Source organism: Manacus candei, unplaced genomic scaffold (genome assembly GCF_025592945.1).
Source record: "Manacus candei isolate 608988 ecotype Guabito, Panama unplaced genomic scaffold, ASM2559294v1 h1tg000049l, whole genome shotgun sequence".
Classification (NCBI taxonomy): Eukaryota; Metazoa; Chordata; class Aves; order Passeriformes; family Pipridae; genus Manacus; species Manacus candei.
The window spans coordinates 17,559,189-17,581,613 of record NW_026138097.1 but is presented as its reverse complement, the minus strand read 5'-3'; the positions used below and the strand labels follow the sequence as shown (position 1 = coordinate 17,581,613).

Here is a 22,425-nt window from a genome sequence, read left to right as displayed (position 1 = left end):
GTTAGAAGAAATTACTATGAATTCAAAACTGCAGCATGGATGTAACATTCAGCTCTTGCTTGAGCATATGTTCATGAGAATTTGTAAACAACAGACAATAGCTCTAGTTTCATCTTTAGGTTGTTATAGCAGAGATTATAATAGAATAAATGGAATTAAAGTAAATTTTTGCTTTAATATAGATTGGAGCTTTCTCTAGCAGCAAAGTAAAAAATCCTGAATTTCTGGCCAGAACCTTTTGTTATGATGTGCAATAGCTTATCCTAGGAAGTATCTGCTTTCTGTAGGCTTGGGGCTAAGCCTAAAGTGTGCTTCCTGGAGGAGAAAAGAATTTCAAAGATGCAATAAATCTTGCCACTATGTTTCCAGTTACAATCAGACATCCCTGGTTCCTTGGGTTAGCTTTTGGCTTTTGGCAAAGGTGAAATGGTTTCTTGAAGGAATAGAAATTTTTTGGTTAGAACTTGGGATTTGTAGACATTACAGAGCCTCTGCTGCTATAGGAGTGTTGGCACAGCTTCCTGACATAGGCACAGCTTATGTTAATAATAGTATTTCTTGCACTGGGTCTAGACTAGTTCTCTGACAGTCATAAACCAAGCTGGCAAAAGTATCTTATCTGTGTCCACACCACGAGCTCTTCTAGTTGAACTTTGAAGTGTTCATGCTTCCTAAACAGATGCATCTCAATCAGCACAGTTGCACTTGAGTTATGTCAGAACCTCTTTCCAAATTTTGGGCTTCCATTGTGATACTATTTTCAAATGCTAATCCAGATTGCCTTAATTTTTTGGCCATGAGAAAAAGTAATATTTTGGGTAGTGCAGACATTTATTTCTCCGCTGAAAAAATGGACCAGTATTTGACCTGCATCTTGACAAATGGATGCTGCTGAAGGCATGATGTACTTAAAGGAGCTTCAAGACTGTCTACCAACACAATAAAATAGTGAGGCTCTAGTGAAGCCTGCTAGTTATGTAATGTGGAGCTATTTTTGCCTAACTGGTGAATTCCTGTTCTCTGTAGGCAGTATTCTCCAGCAAAGTAAATACAAAAAGTGCTATTTCATGCAACATTTTTCTGCACTTCCACAGAGTTATGTAGGATAATACCACATTTTTAAATTTATCATTTGTAGAAGACCCGAGTTTATACACAAAAAAGCCTCACACCAATAAACATGGCATTTTAAAGTGTTTTTATTTTGTTTTGTGGGGGTTTGGGCTGTTTTGGTGGTTTTTTTTTTTAAATCTGTGATTTCTTTCTCCAGGTGTTCTAAAGTAGATTCTAATTCTTGAGGTGAAATACAAGTCTCTTATCACTGTTATGCTGATAGCCTATTTTGTTAAATGATTGTAATCACAGATAGTTATAGAAGAATATTTCACAAAGTTTACTTTATTTTTTTATGTATGTGTATATTAGTGCTTTTCTTCTGCCACTGTTCAGCTTTCTCTTTACCCTCTTTCCCCCCACAATCTCCATTTACCCCACTGGAAAAGAAATTGGGAAAAGTTACCTGTTGCCAACATTTCATTTGAAACTTTTCTAATATCTTGATTGCTTTCATGTAACCTTACTTTTTAGAATGGTTTGAAGGCAAAAGACTGGATGGATTGTTAGGTCAATTGCCTTAGACACCCCTGCAAAGAACCCATTCTATATATACTGTCATAGTGCTAAAACGTTGTAAGCATGTGAGAAGAGATGAAAGAGCTTGTATGTATACAGATTTTGTACACATATATGCACTAGGCTTTAAATTTTTTCCTTTCTATCTGAAAAGTTTTATATATACTCTATAGTCACATGTAATACAAAGCAGCAGCAAGCTAAAAACACATTGTTATTATTTGTAAAATTTTTAATGTTGCTTTTTACATCTCCTCTCCCCTTTTTAGCTTGGCGATACAAAGCTCCTCAGCAAGTTATATTTGTTGAGAAGTTGACAAAACTCGTTGTAAGTCAGCTGCCCAACTTCTGGAAGCTCTGGATTTCTTATGTGAATGGAAGTTTATTTAGTGAGGTATGGACTCTTCTATATAAATGAGTTTTAAGTAACAAAGGTCTGTAATAATTATGTTTGAAGTATTATATTTCACTGGAAGAAGACAATTTAATAAGAGGTTTTTATTTTTATTTTTAAAAGAATGTAGGCATACAGTGGAATTACTACAAATTCTGACGGTGGGGGTTGTATGAGTGTGTCTTTGTGTTTGTCTGTGTTCTAGTTGCTGGACTCTATATCTCTGTACTGTCACCTCTTACTCATAGCTGGCCCTTCATTGGTGATCTGAAGAAATAGCACATTGCATGAAAGATAGAGATTCGTAAAAGACAGAGTCATACAGAAAAATATTGTTTCCTTTCTTTGGAAAAGGAGTACTCATTTCTTGAGTTTTAAGTGTTTGGAAGTGAGGGTAGCTTGGAGACCAGGGTTGCAAAATGACCAAGGCCCAGAGTAGTATTCACAGACACACTAGAGAGAGTCCAGTTTGGAAGTGCAGTCAGCTGCAATCACCTGTGCTTCTAGTCCTTCTTGCTCCGGTTATCTGGTTGTTCTAAATCACGTAAATATAATCTTGATAATCCAAGAAGCAGGGGAAAAACAAAAGTAATGATTCATGACACATGCCATTTTTATATACACACTATTTCAGTTCTTAAATCATTATGCATACAGTATTCTACTACAAACAGAACTGCAGCCATAATATATCTATTATTCTTTGCAGCTTTAGTAGAAAATGAAACAAAAGCCTTGGAAAAAGGACATTTGGAAGCTTATGTTCTCGTTTTCCATTTCTTTAACTAAAGAATTAACGTATCAAGCATTCGTTCTATTTAATGCCACTATTTATAGCCCTTTATATGAACACATTTTACAGTGCGTTATAGCTCCAGTGAAATCGATTCTATTTGTGATCCTCATTTTACATGATAAAAGAAAGATACAGCGTTTACACCTAATGTTCAGTGAAGGAAGTAGAATCAAGAATAAACCTTAGTACTGTTGACTTTCACAAAAATAATTTCGTAAGGGAAGTGACAACCTTTTTATTTGACAGACAATTGAAAACCGAACTTTACAAATTCACCTGTTAAGTTCCTGTGATTTTTTTTTTTCTGTGTACAGTGAAAAATAAAGCAATTTCTAGAAAAACAGACTTGAACTGTAAACAAGGCTGAGAAATTCTGCTTATGAAAATGACTACAAGTGGAAAATGTAGTGATCTTATGTCATGCCTGAACAAAACATTGTTTCAATGTACTAAAAAAAACAAGAGAGGTAGTTTTCCTCTTCTTAGGGCCAAATTCTGAGCTGCTGAGAAATGAATCCCCATACATTTGATTTCTTCTGCTCCCGTGGTCCTTACAGAAACCCCACAAGTTCTTGGGGAGAGAGAAGGGATCGTATCCTTCATTCCTCCTTTGTGTTCTGCATGCCGCAGTCAATTAAGGATGAGTGAGACAAGGGGGTGGCATAAGCTAGGAGACTTCTAGAACACCTAATACTATCTGTGATCACCTTGAATTCAAGACTGAAAATTTGTATGTTTTTCTATCAGAAATAGTAGAGATTTTAATTGTCCATGAAGAAATTTCTTTTACTACATTGCTTGCTATTTATTCAGGAAGTGAGGTGATTGCTACTTTTTTTTTTTTTCAGAAGCATCCTGTGAAAAATGGCATAGAGGATTATTTCAGTTAGCTTATTCAAGTCTTCAAGACATTTTAAAAATACGGGAAAAATCTCCATATATCAATTTCAAGATGTATCTTCTCTTGTTCAGTTTGTAGGGTTTTTTTGGGGGGGAATTGTTCTTTTTACTTTTGAAAGGTTAAAAATGACTTAAAATATTGTCAGTTAAAAAATTATGTGGTATTTCAACAGTTTGAAAAGTTGAGTTCTTTGAATCACTCTTAGGTGAAATCACATATGTGAGGAGTAACCGTTGATCTTACCACAAGATAGTTTTGGTCTGTCTGTGCAGGAAAGGTTTAAGATTGGTCTTCAGCAAAACCACTAAGGAAAAAAGAAGATATCAAAGATCTATGAATTGTTCTGTTAAATCCAGCTGTAAAAGACTGTGAATTTTAAGTTGCGATCTGAGGTTTCAAGGAATACAGCTTATTTTCTTTTTAAAGCTTTAGATGAAAGAATTGGGAATTATATGCAGCAATAGCTTGAATGTTGTTCTCCTTGTCTGAAACCATATAATTCAGAGCTTAAAAGTACAATATTTTCATAGTTATGTATTTTCCAAAACTGTTAAATAGTTTTATTTTTCTCTAATTTTTGTTCACTTCAAATTATTTATTTTACCTTAAAAATCTTAAGTACTTTAATTTAGAGGGATTTTGAAAAATATAGCATTTCAAATTAATTACTTGAAAGCAAGCTGATTCCCTTTGAGAACACTCTTGTCATGTTGTTGCACTTCTTGTCCAGTAGATGTTGCTGTACAAGCATAAACCAGGAGATTTTCTAACTAAAATTCCACAGTATCTGCACTTAACCTGGTATTTGAAATAACTTTGTCAGTGTAATTTACTGTGTGCTCAGTAGATTCCACAGAAGGCTAGAACTACAAACCGGAAGACTACTAGTCAAAGCATGTTTTGTTTCAAGTGTAACTTTCATGCAAAGTGTACTCAGATTCTTCTGTTTTCAGAGGACTGACAGTGAAGATGTCACTTATTTTGCAGAGACTCTTTTACAAGTAATTGAATTATTTAAAGAGAATTTTCCACAAAATACTGTTCCTAAAACCAAACAAACCCCCCCTCAACCCTCTCCCTCACATCCTGCAATTCCAAATTACCCTCATTCCAAAAATTATCTCATACTTGACATTGATGTCTTTCTCTAGTCAGCTTCCATGCTGAAAAAATAGAGGTTTTTTTATATAAACCTAATGCACAATTGGACTATACATTCTTTAGTTCTCTCTAGCACTGTGGTGACAAAATTTTGACCTCAAGAAGTTTGTATTTAGCTATTCTTATGCTTGTCTCTGACTTTGTCTTAAGTACACATTGTTCCTTAGAGTTAAACATTAGCTTTCTGACCTACAGTAAGTAGAGTTTATTGAGATATATGTAGTCTTTGCTTATTGAAATGCCATGGGTTAGTTTTTATAATTGCATCATAAACTCATCAGTTTTCACTTCTTCACTTCGAAACCCCCTTTTTCAGAATTATTTGAACAGTGGTTATAAGAGACTTACACTTTTCAATTTTCTCATTTTCACAAGACTGCTGAAAAATCTGGCCAAATGGAGAGATCAAAGAAAAACGCTAGGCAAAGACAAAATGATTTCAAGGTAAGTAGTTGGGCAGATGTGGCAGGGAGAGCCTTACTTTCTTTCAGTTGTCCTTCATAGCAAGGTACTTTAGTATCACCACCTTGAAAATCAGATTTCTTTAATCATTTGTGTGCCTTTATGCCTCCTTCTCCTATACTCTGTACCATGTGTAATCACCTGTAAATCATGCGTTCATAGCTCTTATGTATAGCAAGTACATGTCTGCTTAAGCATATTGGTAGAGCTTTTTCCTTGATTTTTTTTTCTTTCCCATCTTCTGATGCAGAAAATGATTCAGGAAGTGATGCACTCTCTGGTAAAACTTATCCGTGGAGCCTTGCTTCCATTCAGCCTCAGAGAAGGAGAATTAAGACAGTATGGTGGCTGGGAGATGAAATCTGAACTTTCTGGCCAGTGGCTAACGCATGTCATCCAAACTGTAAGGTAAATGAATCAGTGGACCTACAAAAACATGCTATTCCTGGAATACGTGTGTTTTGAGACAAAATGTTTTGTTCATTGCGTTAAATACCCTGAGTTGTGAGAATGTTAACATTTTCAAAAATAGGATTGCAAAAAAATTTCTTATGGCAAATTTAGGATTCTGTGTACAAGTGTAATTACTGATGTCTCATGATCATACCAAGGTTGTGGCTTTGATCCGTGTATGGGCCATTCACTTAAGAGTTGGACTGAATGATCTTTGAGAGTCCATTCCAACTCAGAATAATCTGTGACATCTTCTATGATATAGCTTTATTACATAACAGTATATTCATTTTTTCCCCTTAGTGTCTGGTGAAAAAGTTGGAGTAAAATATTTGCCTGGCACAGCATAGACACTCAATGAACAAAACAGGATTTGATTCTTTAGGGTAGAAAGCAATTATTTGCTTCATTTGCTACATCTTCCCATCTTTGCAAAAATGGTTGAAAATATCATGCTTCTGACTACTGTATCATTCTTAGATCATAATTTACCATTACAGTTGTTTGATGGAAGGTGATATTCCTGCTTATAATGTCATTCTGCTTATCATTATATTTGTTTATAAAATTAGTAATATGCATCTCATTAATTAGAAATATCGCACTAATATGCAGAATTTGCTTCCATTTGTCTAAGGGGGCTACAAGAACTGTCATTATCTTTTGTAAACTTGAGTAATATCTGCATATGATACTGTGCTTTTTATGTAGAGTTTTCAAAGCAGGTAACAAGCAAAGCACAGATGAAGAAAGGGGTATAGCCACTTATAGATATACTTAGTGCAGATGGACCTAACAGTGATATATACTTGTTGTTAAGTCTGTTTAACACTTTCTCAAAGTCTGTTGTCACATTATCTGTACTGTACTCATTTAGAAAAAAAAATTCCATGTGAAATTTGTTATTCTGACTAAGTTTTATGGAAAGCTTCTGATTTAACAAGGAACTGACTTGATATTTGATGAAAAGATATAAAGGGCAGTGTTGCCCCTTTATGAGAAGCAATCCAGTTTCACTCAAATTATAAAATTCTAGAATTTAGCACTTGCACATCTGTAATATTGGCTTGGAAATGTAACCAACAGATTCTCTAAAGGTTAGTTGTGCTTTTGCCATCTGAGATAAGATCCATGCTGAGGTTATAGGGTATATGAAGGCTCTCTTTCAGAGAATCTCCTTTTGCTTTCCGGGCACTGCCCTGGTAATGAACAACTGAACTGAGAGCTGGGGAAATCCTCTTCTCCCTCCCACTCTTTTCCCCACCTCATGTTCTTACTGATGCCTGTGATGGCACTTTAGTAAAGTGAACTAGACTTTACTGCAAAGCAATCAAAAGTAGAGAAGAAAAGGGGGCAGTCTGGAGAAGAGAAATTAAATATACCATTATAGGGTGATGACCAGGTCAGAAGTTTATGCAAGTGTTGCAAGTACTTTTATTTTCAAGCCCCCATGCTTTGACAATCTGATAAATTCTTGTGGCTCGCACCAGTGATGAAGGTGGGCTGTTCCCAAGAAAAATCTACACAATGCATAAAACCTCTGTTTGTTGCAAAGTTATGTAATAGCTTGTCTTATTTTCATGGTTTGTAACTTAAAGTCATGATGAAGCACATAATAGAATTTTACTCTTTTATGTCATCTCACAAATGATTTACTGTTTTCTGCTTGTATTTAAGAATGATAAAACTCACAATGTTATATAACAAGGAGTTGTCATTATATCTGTGTTATCTTTATTTTTTTGGTCATATGCATGTATCACACAGCTTAAAGTGGGGTGGTAGCACAGTCTTTCTGTTGTACCCTATTCTGTCTTAACCCAGTATAAACAGGTTCCAGATCACATGGACTATGTGATCAAGTGAGCCATTGTTGGCAACACTTTTGCCTTACTATAAAAATATAAAAGGTATGTGTGTGTTAGGGTGAATTATATGAGGAAAAAGATGATCTTAGGCATATGACAGCTGTGTGCTCCTTAAGAAATGGAATCAACTCTAAAGTACAGGACTTCTGTTCAGTCTAAAGTAGCTTGAATTTCTCACAGATGGATCTTTACATTCTGTGTATCCTGACTGGCTGAGATAGTACACATCGTTTTAATCTGCTAATTCAGTAGTTGTGCTGAGCGGAGAGCAGTCTGATTAATATTGGGGTTTTGATGGTTTATGCCCAACACCAGGAGTATGGAACTGGAGCCTACAGGTGGATGGTTGGAAATGTTCCACTTGCTTGCTTGTGCCTTCGTATTCCTCCTCTTTGGCACTTTCTATTACCTGTGCTTTGCTCGGTGTTAGGAGTAGGGCAAACAACGTCTGCCTTTGAATTGCTCAAATATCCAGGAGTTGGATAAAAGTGCTTAACCTCACTTTGTGCCTCTGAGTCTTAGCACAACTTCAGCCTTTTATTAGAAAGCTGAAATGCTATTTCTTGCAAGCAGTTGCTATTTCTAAAAGGAAAAAACAGAAAATAATGTCTCCATTCTCACCTATAGTAGCAGATGATTTGTACCTGGTCAGAGTTGGAAGCAAAACAGTGAATGAATTCACTCTGCACATGATGTAATAGCTATATTTTGTCTCCTTAAATGTCTATACTCTTAGCGATCTGATGCATAGCCACAGCACCATTTATGACAGCTTAATCACTTCTACTTTTGCCATGCAGGTAAAAAATATCTCAAAAACCATGTTGTGGATCTTGTGTTTGATCTAGGCATTAACCTAAAAACAGCAAAAAAAACCTACTTCTGCTCCAAAAGGATTATTCTTGGATCATAGGACAAGAGATGGATGCAGAAGGGCAAGCGGTGAAACAAGAAGAGAGTAGAAGTTGGCCTGTTGCTGTGATGACATTATTGTAATGCTAGAGAAAATTAAATCTTCATTTGCAGTTGTTTGAATTAAGTAAAAAATCGATCTTCTCAGAATGGTGTAATTAGTTTTCAAAGATACACTGAGGATGGAGCTATTATATTTACATACACAGAAAATCTCTAAAAAATTTAATGTAGTTATATCAGCTTTAAAAACCCTGCACATTTATACTTCTATTTTTATTTGCTTTCAGGCTTAGTTCTGAGAGTCTTACTGCACTCGAGATACCCAATGATATGCTTCAGATCATCCAAGATCTTATTTTGGACCTTCGTGTACGTTGCATTATAGTGACCTTACAACACACAGCAGAAGGTAATAGAAGGCTGCAAGTCTCTTTGCTTACTGTCATTCTTTTTTGTCTTTGATTAGGCCAAATCACATTCTGAAAAATAACCATCTTTGTTACATATATTGTAGTGGCAGTGGACTCCTCTGAGTTCTGTAATATCTCACAAGAGTTACTCAAATATTTCATTTTTCTGCCATAAATAGAAGTCTTTTCCTCTCTTGGTCTGATGAATAGAGTAGGTTAGACTTGTTTCCTTTGGGTTGAGACAGTTCTACAGTGCAAGTGATTTATCTCATAATGCAGTTTTTCCATATTAGAAATATAATTATTTTTTTTTCCAGTTTTTCTATAACGTGAAGAATTAAATGAGCAGTGACCCACTCTCAAGGACAAAAAACACCCCAATCCACAGCCCTTTATGAAGTATTTTAGTTGTGTGTTTTCCAACGCTTTTTACTAACATTGTAGTCCCCAGGGCTTCCTGCTGTGTACACAATTTTACCATAAATGTCTGGATAGTGAAGGCCAGTAACACATTGTCTAAATCTCATGTGACTCTATGCCATCAGAGACCATTCATCTTGCCATCTTGTATTCAACTCTGAAACTTAAATTTGGATTAAATAAATCTTTCAGAAATAAATGTCTCTCTTAAAATAAGGACAGATTGATCTACTGATTCACTTAGCGGGGTTTTGGTTGTTTTTTTTCCAAAAGACTAATCACTCTCAATGCTAAAAAATTTGGGGCTTTTTTAATCTTACAATTTAATCACTTTTTAATCTTTAACATATGATGATTTTTTAGGCTGACATGATGCAAAGAGTTTTACTCAAAGTTTAAATGTGCCAAGCATAGGTGGCTATATTAAGCAAATTTTTAAACTTGTGGTGACGAGAAATCATTAGGCCTCTGTAGTTTATTTGATATAGTACTGATATGAATTGTATTCTTGGCTCTTAATTGTCTTGTTAAACCCTATTTCACTATTAACATTATTTTTCTCTATTAATATTAAGCTAGCTAGCCAAACAAGTACATATGTTGTCTTACCTCCGTAAAACTCTGTTTGAAAAGTATTACCACTATTTCAGATTTCACTTAAACGATGAGAAAATCTGTTTTGCCTATTTTTTTCTTAGCACAATTGAGGTCAATTGTTTGTTTTTTCGTCATAGAGGGTGAAAAAGATTTTTTTTTTTAATTGTGACATGAGGATGGTCTTATTCCACTGTCTGTGATTCCTCAGATGTCCTACTGTTTCAAAGGAAGGAAGTATCTAGCTATGAACTGATTTGCTGACAGTTTTGAGCTTACCAAATCTCTGAGCTATCTATGTAGCACAGTCCAGAGAGATCCAATATGTGATAAATGATGGAAAAAGTCTGCTGTCTTACTAGTTTTGCCTGCTTGTTGCATCATGGCAGTAGCCCAGCTCTTGGTTTGGATGCAGAGTTTCTGCTCTGTTATGTTCTGACTCCTGGCCACACACATTCTGTGTAGGAAAAAATCTTGTGGTAGTCTGTACCTTAGATTTTTATAAAAGCGCATTTACAAGTCTATATGTGAATGATTCTCTATTTGATCTGAACATCTTTATTCATACTTTTCTGTCTTGAATCAAAAGAAATGGATCTCTAAGTTGGCAGTGTGTTTTATTGGTTGGATAGCCATAACAGCAACCTTCCTTGACTGCAGCTTCCATCCCCTATCAGTAAAGCTTATGTATTTGCTATAGCATCAAACAGGAGAAAAGATGCCTGCATGTATTATGACTCTCATTCTACACTGCTGCACTGCACACCTTGTCCATGGACCCTTTTTTTTGTTGTTCTTTGCCAACTAAAGCAAAATTTTAACTGCTAGATGTATTTAGATAATGGAGGCTTTTTTCTGCATGCAACCAGGTTAATTTGGCCCTTGGAAAAACTATTATTAGGGAATGAGTGAAAGAACAAGTAATGGGTATTTTCAGTGTTCTCATGGAGCTATGTAAATGTATCTCAGATGTAGCTATCTGTAATACATAAGTCAAAAAAGCTCCTCCTGGACTTGAATTTTGCCTCTCTAATATCTCCAAAACATGAGATGCATAAGGTGCTGATATCAAGGTCAATCTCATCTCTCTCTGCATGTTATAAGTTGGTAAAGGCATTCACATGTAGTTACAATTCAGATGTAGTTAAAATATTCAATAGAGCACTTCAGCCCACGCACAGGGTTTTCTTGTCTTAGGATAAACACCATGTATACATGCTGGCCCTGAGAGGCAGTCTGTATTCTTTCCCTCCCATATGTGATCGCTGCTCATAAAGGTCATGAAAGACAAATTATGTGAATGCCAGAGTAGACAGGGGATTTACATGAATGTATTTGACTGGAATTTGGTGAACAGTGAAATATGAGAAAGAAATTTGGGGGAGGTTATATTTGTATTAGCTAAGAAGAGAATGCAAAAGTGAACAGCCAAAGAAACATGTAAAGGCTGACCAGTACAATCTAAACCCTTACAAGAATATCAGTTGAATTAAGAGGTTTACCAAGTAGGAAAATGAACAGAGTAATTATTCTGCACAACTCCTTAATGCTTTTTATCCTTACTGAGCCTATACTTCATGAGATACAGAACTGCAGAGTATGACGCTATGACCAAGCTTCTTAAGTTAGCTGATTAAACCACCTAGATAGTGAAAATACCTTTCAGTGTGAATTAGTTATCCTCTTTTCTTGTATTTTAAGGAGAGATGGTAATTCACTGAAATTTTTGCTCATTTAAAAGGGAGTTTGATAATGTGCAGACAGTTCTGATGAGCAGTTTGTGTGGGGGAAAACTGTATGTCAAAGCCCAACAAACTGCACACAGTTCATCTTTGTTCTGTTTACAATGTATAATGCACATGTCCATATAACAGTTGTGTTTATAGCCCATGAGCTTTGGATTCACATCCCTACTTAGCTCCTGTTAGCTTTAGTAAGCCAATAGAAGTTGACACCTTCTGAGTAGTGGAAGAGTGCTATTTGCATACACCTTCATGTATTTTTTTAAGAAAGTCTTGTGTCATGGATCCTTGACCCTGAGTGGGGACCTTGTGCCTCTTTTATAGTTCTGAATATGAATTATATGCTGTCCTTTCTGTCTTTGCTGAAAGGCTAGGCAGTTGTTCTTTCATTTTTAATTAACAGTTGGAATATAATAGACTAGAGACTTGGGTTCTTAAATGCAGTATTTTATGTTATGATTAAAAATTTACAAAATAAAAACACACTCAAAGCCTTCACAATATTGCTTTAATTTTAAGCTTTCCAGTAAACAATGTGCTGCATGTAACTCTTGCCATGTATCATAGATGTGTTTCTCTGTGTGGTGTCACCAGCATACCATGTATGAGTTCCATTCTGAGTCATTTGAGAGTGTTGAAAGCTTTGAAGCTTTTAGTGCTATTTGCTCGTATGCCTAGTCATTGCAGTCCCAATGTCTGTGGTTTATCTTTTCAAGTTCAAGGAGTTTTTAATAATAAAAATGAATACCTTCTCTCCCCACACCCCCATCCCCCCTTTCCCCTCTTACTCTGTCTTACAGATATAAAGAGATTAGCTGAAAAGGAAGACTGGGTTGTTGACAATGAAGGTTTGACATCGTTGGTGGGTATACTTGGTGTCTGGTAGGCACTTTGCTGGATTCTTTTTTTTATGTGTAACAAAACTGGTTTCTATATTGTCCAAAAATCAAGTAACTTTGGACTTTTTCTATATGTGTGCATACTGGTGTCTATAGTTTTATAAAAATATGAAAATATAACAAGATAATTTTTTAAAAATTGTATGAATGGTTACAATGTCTTTACAGCAATCTTAACAGGTGTCATCACAAACACAAATTTATTTGTTGCTCTTTTTTCCAAACTTTTTGTTTATACTTTTTATGTGTAGCAACTTTTTATGTGAAGTAACTTTAAGTGATAATAGATCTACTAGACAGCACTGTTTTTGAAGGTGCAAAACAAAAAAACCCCCATCATAAATAAAAGTTTTGCAAATTTGTACTGTATATTAAGAGAAAAATATAAATAAGAATTTGACATCCAGATACCATACCATGGCTTTCTGCCTTAAATAGGGTTATTTAAATGTGTCAGTGTAATTACTGCTGACCTCTAGCATGCTTTTGCTGAGATAAACAATAATAACTTCCATTGTTAAGCAATCTTATTTTAGGGATGGTTTACTAAAGTAAAAAGTCATATTTGAGGTCACAAGTTCAGTTCACATCAAAATGCTTTATAACTTAGTAGGCACATTACCATGGAATTGGTCTGTAGCTAAATAAATAGGTCACTTATATGTTATAATGAGAAATTGAACTGAAAAGCAACTAATTTAGGAGATTGCCTACATGCAAACAAGCAATGACTTGAAACCAAATTCAGATAAATTAGTGAGATACTTTCTGGAAATAAACAGTAATGAGTAATGCCTAAAACACAGCAAGCACGTTGTAGGTGTGACTTAAAAACAATCTGCGAAAGCAGAAAAGGCCTGTGGGAGGGGGAGTTGCTTTGTGTATATTATCTAAGAGAATGCTCCACAGACTTTTTTAGTTCTTCTTATTTGCTTCTATAAATATGTGTTAGAAGTTGAGTAGGAGGGCAATAAGCAGTCACAATATACATATTGTAGGAAGGAGTGTTGTTGGGCAATTGTAGTACTATAACCAGGTTTACAGCTTCTGATCTCAATTTCAGTTGCCGCAGACTTGGGCAAGTCCCTTAAGTTTTCTGTTTTTCACTATATTCATCTGTAAAATAGAGGCAGGGGAAAGGGTCTTCCACAAAAGTGTTGTTTCCTTATGCTCGTGCTGTATCCTAACTTATCTTTATTAAGAAACTGCTTAAGTCTTTTTTGTGTTTAGAAATTGCCTATTAATTCCTTGTATACTGCACTGCCTAGATGCCTTTTGAGGTCTTGGCTGAGACATGCCAGATTTTAGTGGTGGAAGTTGACTGTGTTTTTTCGTGGAAAGGTTATTTGTCTACTAGAGTTCATTGTGGTAATATTATAGCAAAAACTAGCAAAAATTGAGCATTATGAAAAAGGGCCAGGCAGTCTCTTTAGGGACATCTTAGGCTGGAGAGTGAAATTGTGTTTTAAGTTTGCAGGAAATACGGGTTGATAACCACTTTAACATTTATATTCCAGGTAAAAGATACAGTGAAACACAGAACTAGCCTTTCTTAGCTTCATAATATCCAAAGTAGCAAGTATCTGAAAAACTTTCCTCTCCTGAGGTGTGATGTTTTATTGTGTGGAAGCAAAAACCCAAAAGCAGCACTTTACTGCTGGCCTTTTTCTTTTAAGGAATCGAAAAATAATAAATATAGATTTTCTTACTGGCTTTTTTCATGATTGTAATTTTACCATGCGGGCATCAGTTTCACAATCCACCTCCACCATTTACAGAAATAAAAGTTACTCCTAAGCCAGTTGGTGACATGCCATAAACTATCTACTGAATGAAAAGCAAGTTTATGTGGCTTATAAACTTTTTTGTTCACTTTTACCCAAATCCACTAGGATGATGTCTTTCTTTTCTGGAACAGTGTCTGCTTCATGTTGCCTTGCACAACAGCCTCATGCCTAATACCAGCAGCTTTAAAAAAATAAAGTGTGAGTTACCAGGGAAGAGAGAAAGACAAGGAAAAAATGACTAATGACTCTCCTGTGAACTTGTTTGCACTTTCAGAATGATATTGATATATGTATCAAGATACTTACGCTTGAGGTTTGGAAACCTGAAGGTAAAAGAAGCCCCCCAAACCAGTGGGGGTTTTGTCTTTCATGTGAAAGCGATTTCAGTCCGATTTTCTTAGAAACCTTTTGCAGGAATAGAATGCAGAAATATCTGATATCCTAGGTGAAATTCTATTCCAACTTGGATCAATGAGGACAGGAGGAAGTGTGTCACAGGTATCTGTAATGCTGCCACAAACAGCTATGAAAATCTTTCATGACCCTTTTGTAAGAGGCTGTTTGGTGTAAAAGTCTCTCATTCATATAAAAAAATGTACATTCATCTATGGTAATAATTCTGTAGATAACTTATGTACAAAAGTGCATTAGTACAAAAGGATCCTCTGGCAATATACAAATTGTGATCCTCCTCCCCCCCTTATTTGGGATAAGTTGGAAATAAAAAGCTTACTGTATACTTTGGAAGCTTTTATATATTTGTGTGGTATATACTTAAGATGCTTGTCTAAAGCTAACAACTCATTTGACTTTCAGCCATCCCAGTTTGAACAGTGCATTATTCATTCCTTGCAATCTCTTAAAACTGTGCTGGACTGCAAACCTGGAGAGGCCAGTGTAAGTTTTGATTTACGCTTTTATTTTGTTCTTGTTCTGAAACCAATTAATTTACATAAAAAGAACTTTCAGAGAATGATCCAGGGGTAAAACTTTCCTCTTTATTTTTTTTCCATGTGCACCCTCTTCACTTCTGCCAGATTTTAGAATTCTGCTTGTGCTTCCTTAGTTAGAGCTAATTTGTGTGCGGGGCAGGTTGAACCTATATTTAAATCTTTAAAGTTGTTCTTTTGAAAAATAAATGCTACTCATGTAAGTTTCAGATAGCAGTTGATGTTACTTTACATCTGAAAAAAAAAAAAGGAAGGGAGAGGCCATTCCTAGGAGTTACTCTTCACTCAGTGTTGCATCCAAACTATTTGCAGAACTTGAACTCAGCTTTCTGTCCCCATCCACTCAGTACTTTGAGGCCCTGGTTTATTGTGATACTGATGTTTTCTTTCAGGTTTCAGCATTCTAAGGGAGTTTAACACTTTTCCAAACTCCCTTGGGCCCCTCTGTATAGATATGGTTTCTTTCTCCTCCATTATTTTAATCTTTATGGCTAGCTTGTCTAATTTCTTAATGAAGATTTTTCAGAAGGATCTGCAGTGAATTCACTTGCGTGATGAATCCTTCTTTATTCGGATGCAAAGATCTTTGAATATCCTGGGAGTTTTTGCTCCATCCTGGAGCTTTTTGCTCCGTTAGCCAACAATGATACGTATCACATGTACTAGGACTTCCTTCCTTTTGGTGTGTTATCTCCTCATGCTTATCAAACTATTTACTGGGACTTGTATTTTCTCTCCCATTTTTAGGATGGGAAAACACTGTGTCCCAGCAACCATTCCTCTAATTGTGTCATCTCTTTAGGGATGGATTACTCAGGCCTTCCTTGAGAATAAGGAAGCTGTTCTACTGAAATAATATGCTTGCATCCTCAGGTTTTCCAGCAGCAGAAGACACAGGAGGATGTGTGCCAGCTAAGCATTGGGATCATGCAGGTAACTGGAGCGCTTTGAAGTATGAAATAGTGAACACAAGTCACCATCCAAAATGTGTACTTTGTACCTTACCTACCTCCCAGAAGCTAGCTTGAGTTGATGACTGTATTATTCCTCTGGTACACTCTGGGATACTGAGAAATATTGACTTTAAAAGTATGTAGAGCTTACTAGCTAAATCTGATGAAGCCAAATCCTCAGAGGATAAGAGACATATTCAAGTATTTTGCTGATTGTGATTGTTCAAGATTTTACTGGCAATTGACACTTACTGAGCTGATGCCATCTAACATCTATATACTGCAGTAAAAAGAACAATGCCGATTTTCATCAGCTGAAGATGTAGCTTTTAATTTTTCTATCAGAGACCAATATTCTTTGTAACAAAATCCGATTTTTTTTAAAGCTATTTAAATGGCATTCTTTGGATTTTTATAGTCTCCTCAAATAAGAAATCCTAAGCCAAAGCAAAGAATGAATTTTAGTGAGGCTTCTGCAATTTTTCCTTGGGATCCAGTGTTCAGATTGAACACGACAACTATTACTAGTGCTTCCTTTGCAAATCAGCAGATTATCACTGTATCATTTTAGACATGCACGATGAAAATGACTTATCAGTATTAAAAATTACCGTGTTTTACTACAAGTAAACTATGATACCTACAAAGTAGAAAATATGCATTCAAAAGTTATAACTGAAATTTTACTGTGTTTATGTAAGGTTTAAGACAAAGAAAGGTGATGATGATTGTTCTGCTTCTATTGCCTGTAGTAAAAATGAATTTAAGATTTATTTTTTTTTTTCAGTTTTGGCAGAAAATGTAGATCTTCCTTTATTGTTTCCTAGGTCTTTATAGACTGTTTGGAACAACTGAGCACCAAACCTGATGGCGACATAGATACATCACAGTAAGTAAAAAGAAATAAGATTTAGGTGTAGTATTCTAAAATTGTGGGTGCAAGTCTTACATTTCAGTGGGGCTGTGGCTTTATCCCTTCTCTAGTTCATATTTCTTGTGAACACTTTTGCCTCTGAATAGTAATGCTTTGAAATAAGAGCATATACTTTTTATGCCAAACAGTTGCGTGACATCATGTAGTAAATATTTTAATATGATATTACCTATACAATGTTATTCAGTGACACACAAAACAAGTCAGAGTAGCCTGAGTTTCCAAGAGCTGAAAGCTTTCGTTTGTGAAAAGCCAGAGACTTGGCAAATATTGCAATATGCATTAGGAAATGGCAAAATAACTCTGTTTTTAATGCAATTTATTTTTTTCTTCCTATATGAATGATTGTTGGATGGATAGGTGTAAAACCGAAACAGAATCTGTGGCAAAACAGAAATTATAGAAAGAAAAGTAAAATGCTTTAAGAAGGAAACGTCTGTAGCTAGAATAGCACTGTCAGTCCACCAAGCTCCTGCAAGGCTTTGTGGGCATCTTGGAAAAACTGTACAACATAGGCTGCTTTGTTGTCTGTGTGAGGGGCTTTGAAACAAGATTCCATTTCGTTCATGTTCGTTTAAATCCACCATGTATCAAATAGTCAAAAGCACTTACTACTCACTTTTTAAACATTATTCCTAGTCTTTCAGTTGATGTTTCATCTCCAGATTTGTTTGGAAGCATTCATGAAGACTCAAGTCTTTCTTCAGTAAGTTTGGCTTCTGTTTCTAAAAGCTGATGTGAAAATATTTTTCAAAGTTGCAGGAATGTGGTTCTTTTTTATCATTGCAATATCGTAAGAATTGTTTATATTGTTTTCCTTTTTTATAGAGAACAATTTTGTGTTCTAGAGGTGTTTCCTAGATACATAAGCATGAGATAATATAAGGATATAGGGCTTAAATATAAGGCTTTTATTAAAAGCACTGCTTTTTGTGGTATCTTAGTATACTGTCTTAAGGTAACTAATGAAGATGATTTCTGAAAGCAGGTCCTTCTCAGAAACTAAAATGGCATCACAGAAATCAGTGAAAAAAGCACTGGTGTTATGTCAGCTGAAGATCTGACATTTGATTTTTTTACCTTGTTTTAAATTAGAACCAGTCTGATTATTAGTTACTTTTTAAAACCCATTAAGATACAGAAAATCAGTAATGTAGTTTTCCCCAGAAAATTTACTTGAAGTATTGATTATTTGTTTGACTTGTTTGGTTTTGGTTTTTTAGGAAATTGGAAAAAAGGTTTTTGATATTCTTGACACTTTGGTCAATGTACTTTCTTCTAGTTCAGCAGCTTATTAAAAAAATGTAGTTTTTTACCTGCAAATACTACTACCTTACCTGCAAAAACTACTGCATGAGATAATGAGAACCTCTTGTGAAGTTAATATTCCTTAGTACAGGTTTTAAATGTTGTCAGAAGCCCAACTTTGCCTCATTTACAAGAGCAGTAAGCATTTCTGCTGCAATAAAAGAATCACAGATTGCCAAATTGGGGCAAGTTTCTGTATTGCAGATGTTAATAATTATTACAAATTAGAATATCTAGAAATTATTAAAAATTTTTAGATATTCTTTATGTCATTATTGCAACACTTAACTTTGTCAACAATTAATGTAAAAATCTAACTTTTTGGGACTGGAACTTTCTGCCATATGTCATAGGTATGAACATTTAAATAAAAAAGAAGAAATCAACAATTTCAGACAATGTTTGGCTTCCATGGTATCATTATTTTTTTTATAGAAATCACAGAACATTTTGTCTTTCTGTAATGAAAACAGCGAAAGTGAATGATCAGAGTAAGATTGGTCACTGTATTTTTTAAATTCTCATTTTTTTAACAATCTGTACACTAACCGATTATAACTTTAAGTAGTGGGCAACTGCACATCTCAAAACTAGTCATCATATTACCAAAATACAGAACTGTCAGGAGTTCTGGGTCTGAAAACAAATACCATTTTTAATCATATCAGTGCTGTTATTATGACTTCATTGTCAAATAATTTTGTTTTCAAAATATTTTCTTGGTTGACTTTTAACTTCCATCTGAGGTAGAAAAATGTTTTGCCAATGGAAGAAGGAGAAGGGAAGAGGGAATACCCAATCTATTTAAATAGTGGTTCTGTCTTGTTTAGTTCTTTGGAAACTACACCTTGTTACATCAAGGTCAGGGAAAGGCAACTGTGGTACCTCAACTCCAGAATGTATTTGTTTCCCTCGTAATCAAAAAAAATCATTGAAGAACAGAGAGAAGTTATAACCACCTAGAATTTTTTCAAAGGACTGAAATTGTATTTTATTTGTCTGAACCTTCTAGTATTTTAGAGTGGGTGTGCATTCGTTCAGTATCTGTTTTTACTTCCTCTGCTTTAGCCAGCTTTGTGTAAAAGTGAAGATGATAGTCAGTTGATTTTAGGATGGTCATAATTGTTACCATATTTCTTGAAACACAGTAAAATCCAGAAACAGCTTCCTGGAAGGCTGTCCAAACCCAATTTTCATTAAGTCTTAACTGCGATTCTCTATTAGTCACAACTATTCCAAAGAATGCTCCGGATCCTGTAAGAAAAAGCATGAATGTTCAGTCATCATACCTGATACTCACTCAGTTCTCAGTGGTTTATTGACGAAAGTATTTGTAAACGCCACCTTATTTATGAGCATATTTATCATGCACAGAGAGCCAATAAAATACTCTCTATATGTTTACAGTATTGCTTATACTGATATTTCTTTTTTCTAATTATTATACTTTTTCTTCTCTTAAAACAAATTTTTAGGAACAGAGGCTTTTAATTGCACTCAGTAACTGCCGTTACCTGGAACGTCATACCTTCCTAAATATAGCTGAACATTTTGAGAAACATGGCTTTCAAGGTGTTGATAAAATAACTCAAGTAAGTGAGAACACTGGAATAATCACCAGATTTCTGTTTGGTTTACTTTCTGTGCAAAGTAGATGCAAGTATCAAATAGCCAAAAGGACTCTTAGGTGAGCCTTCCACAAATGAGGAGGACTCCAAGCATCAGTGGGACACAACAAGCGTATGGCTCTATGTGTTCATACAAGGCTTAAATAGCTGGTATAGAAAATGTGACCTCTTCCTCAGGACTTGTGTGTTCAATGGCAAAGCTTATCAGATTTCTTAGTAGAGCTGTTTAATGTCACTGTGTTCTCTCAATGCAGAGAGTAAAAGATTGTTATCTCAGAAATACTCTTGATAAATTATTTCATCTGGCAGTATGCGTTACTGATAGCTGTTGTTCATAAACTAGTTCATGGGTTTTTTGTTGTGTTGGGGGGGGGTTGTTGTTTTTTCTTTTTCAAAGAACGAAAATGTCAAAGTGGGTGGCAGTAGCTGTCTCATTTTCCTGCCTTTTTGTAAAGATTAATCATTTCTTATGAGAAATGTTGTGACTTAATCCTTAGGACCATAAAGCTAGTTTATTTCCAGAAATATTAGTTGATGGGAAGTAAAATGTTATCTTTTCCAGTACAGAGTACAATATTTCACTCAAACTGATTGTTCTACTATGTAGTACGTCCTTAGTCCCATAATGCCTGAATGTTGTTTGAATTTCTATGGCTGAAGTAATTTTGAATAGCATTTAAATGGGATTGCTAAGATTTGTATGTTTAGTACAATATAGAAAATTACTCTGGATATTGCCATTTTTTGCTACTGGGAGTTGAGCTAAGTACAGTTAGTGTTGTCTTTATAAGCAACTAAGACATCTGTCATGTATGTATTCAACACCCTGCCTTGTACAACCACGTCAGAGTAATGCCACTAAAAGTTTGGTAGGTTTATAAATTACCAAATTCGAATGTTAAAGTGGCAAATTGATTTCAAGTCTGCGTTAACCCTTTGAAAGCACTAACTAGTGCAATACTGCATATATGGGACACATCAATTGGTAATGCTAGCTGGGAGGATTTGGATAATTAGATAGTCATCTTAAGAGGGAAATTTTTGAGCCCTTCATTAATTTTAAAAGGATAGAAACTCACAGATGTTTAGAGGAGTGGGTTGATTGTTTCGGTTTTTTGTTCTGTCACCTAAACTTCTGTACGTTTTTAAATTTATTTAAATGTTAGATAAAAAGAAATGTAATAAAAAATTGCCAATTTTTTTTTAAACAGAACTAGTTTTTATCTGAGGAGACTGAAATAAAACTATTCTCTCAGCTTTATAAATTGAATTTTAAAGTGAATTTTCTAGTGTGTTTTGGTATAAGACTATCTGTTCTTTGGTTGGGCATTTTTTAAAGTTGCCTTTGTTAGTAGGGAAATCATTACTATCTAATATTCTGAAAATACAGAAATTATAAAATGGTAGCTAAGAACATTTCCTTACATTCTGCATGGTTATTTCCATTTTTTATTTAGTGTTCCAAACACAAAATTATATAAAACAACCAAACTTTACACTGTGCTTTAGCACGTGCTATCGTGGCACATACTTATGGTATTCACCTGTAATTATATTTTATTTCTACATAACTCTTGTAAGTACTTTTCTGTGGGGATTCTTTAACTCAACTTTTTATCATCAGTTTAGTCAATTAGAAAGGAATGATAAGGTGTTGATATTCCTCTTTTCTTTCTTGTCTGAATTCCCAGTCTGATCTAGAGATGTACCTTCTTCCTTGTGTTTAAACCCCTTTACTTCTGGAAATTATAATTTATATGTATTTTATTTGTGTGTGCTTTTTCCACTAATTGTTGAGGAAAAAGAAAACTAGTTTAAAATCTTTACTTTGATATTGCTTAAGCTCTTCTTATAAAGGTAAATACATTTAAGTCGAAGTCACACATGATATTTTCATCTTAATTTTCATTTTCATTTCATTTTATTTTCATTTAACATCCATTTAACATCCATGGAATTGCTGTAGAAGCTATAATTACAGGGGGTACCTATGTTTAATATGAAGTCTTGTATAATATTTAAAGTTGTTCAGTTACAAGGAACAAGCTATGCATATCCCTTTAGCTTTCAGTGTGGCTAAGTTGTGTGAATCACTAAAAAAAAGCACGGAGAGCTGTTAAAGAGAAAAATTCTGCAAATGTTGGTGAGCTGCAGCTTATGCTTCTGCTCCAGAGATGCATTCAAGTAGAGAGGGAAAGTCAGTATGTTCAGTTTTAGA

At 35.0% G+C, this 22,425-nt stretch overlaps 1 protein-coding gene across 4 annotated transcripts in view; it reads left to right on the top strand.

Moving 5' to 3' along the window:
* Positions 1 to 22,425, top strand: part of EXOC2 (exocyst complex component 2) — a 124,923-nt gene that overhangs the window by 65,091 nt on the left and 37,407 nt on the right. For all 4 annotated transcript variants that reach the window (XM_051799511.1, XM_051799508.1, XM_051799509.1 and 1 more), the window contains 10 exons: positions 1,902 to 2,026; positions 5,260 to 5,328; positions 5,597 to 5,754; positions 8,870 to 8,991; positions 12,549 to 12,610; positions 15,251 to 15,331; positions 16,258 to 16,317; positions 17,165 to 17,226; positions 17,911 to 17,977; positions 20,055 to 20,171. In XM_051799511.1, the coding sequence (XP_051655471.1) occupies positions 1,902 to 2,026; positions 5,260 to 5,328; positions 5,597 to 5,754; positions 8,870 to 8,991; positions 12,549 to 12,610; positions 15,251 to 15,331; positions 16,258 to 16,317; positions 17,165 to 17,226; positions 17,911 to 17,977; positions 20,055 to 20,171 (923 nt within the window). The remainder of the gene's footprint in view (positions 1 to 1,901; positions 2,027 to 5,259; positions 5,329 to 5,596; positions 5,755 to 8,869; positions 8,992 to 12,548; positions 12,611 to 15,250; positions 15,332 to 16,257; positions 16,318 to 17,164; positions 17,227 to 17,910; positions 17,978 to 20,054; positions 20,172 to 22,425) is intronic.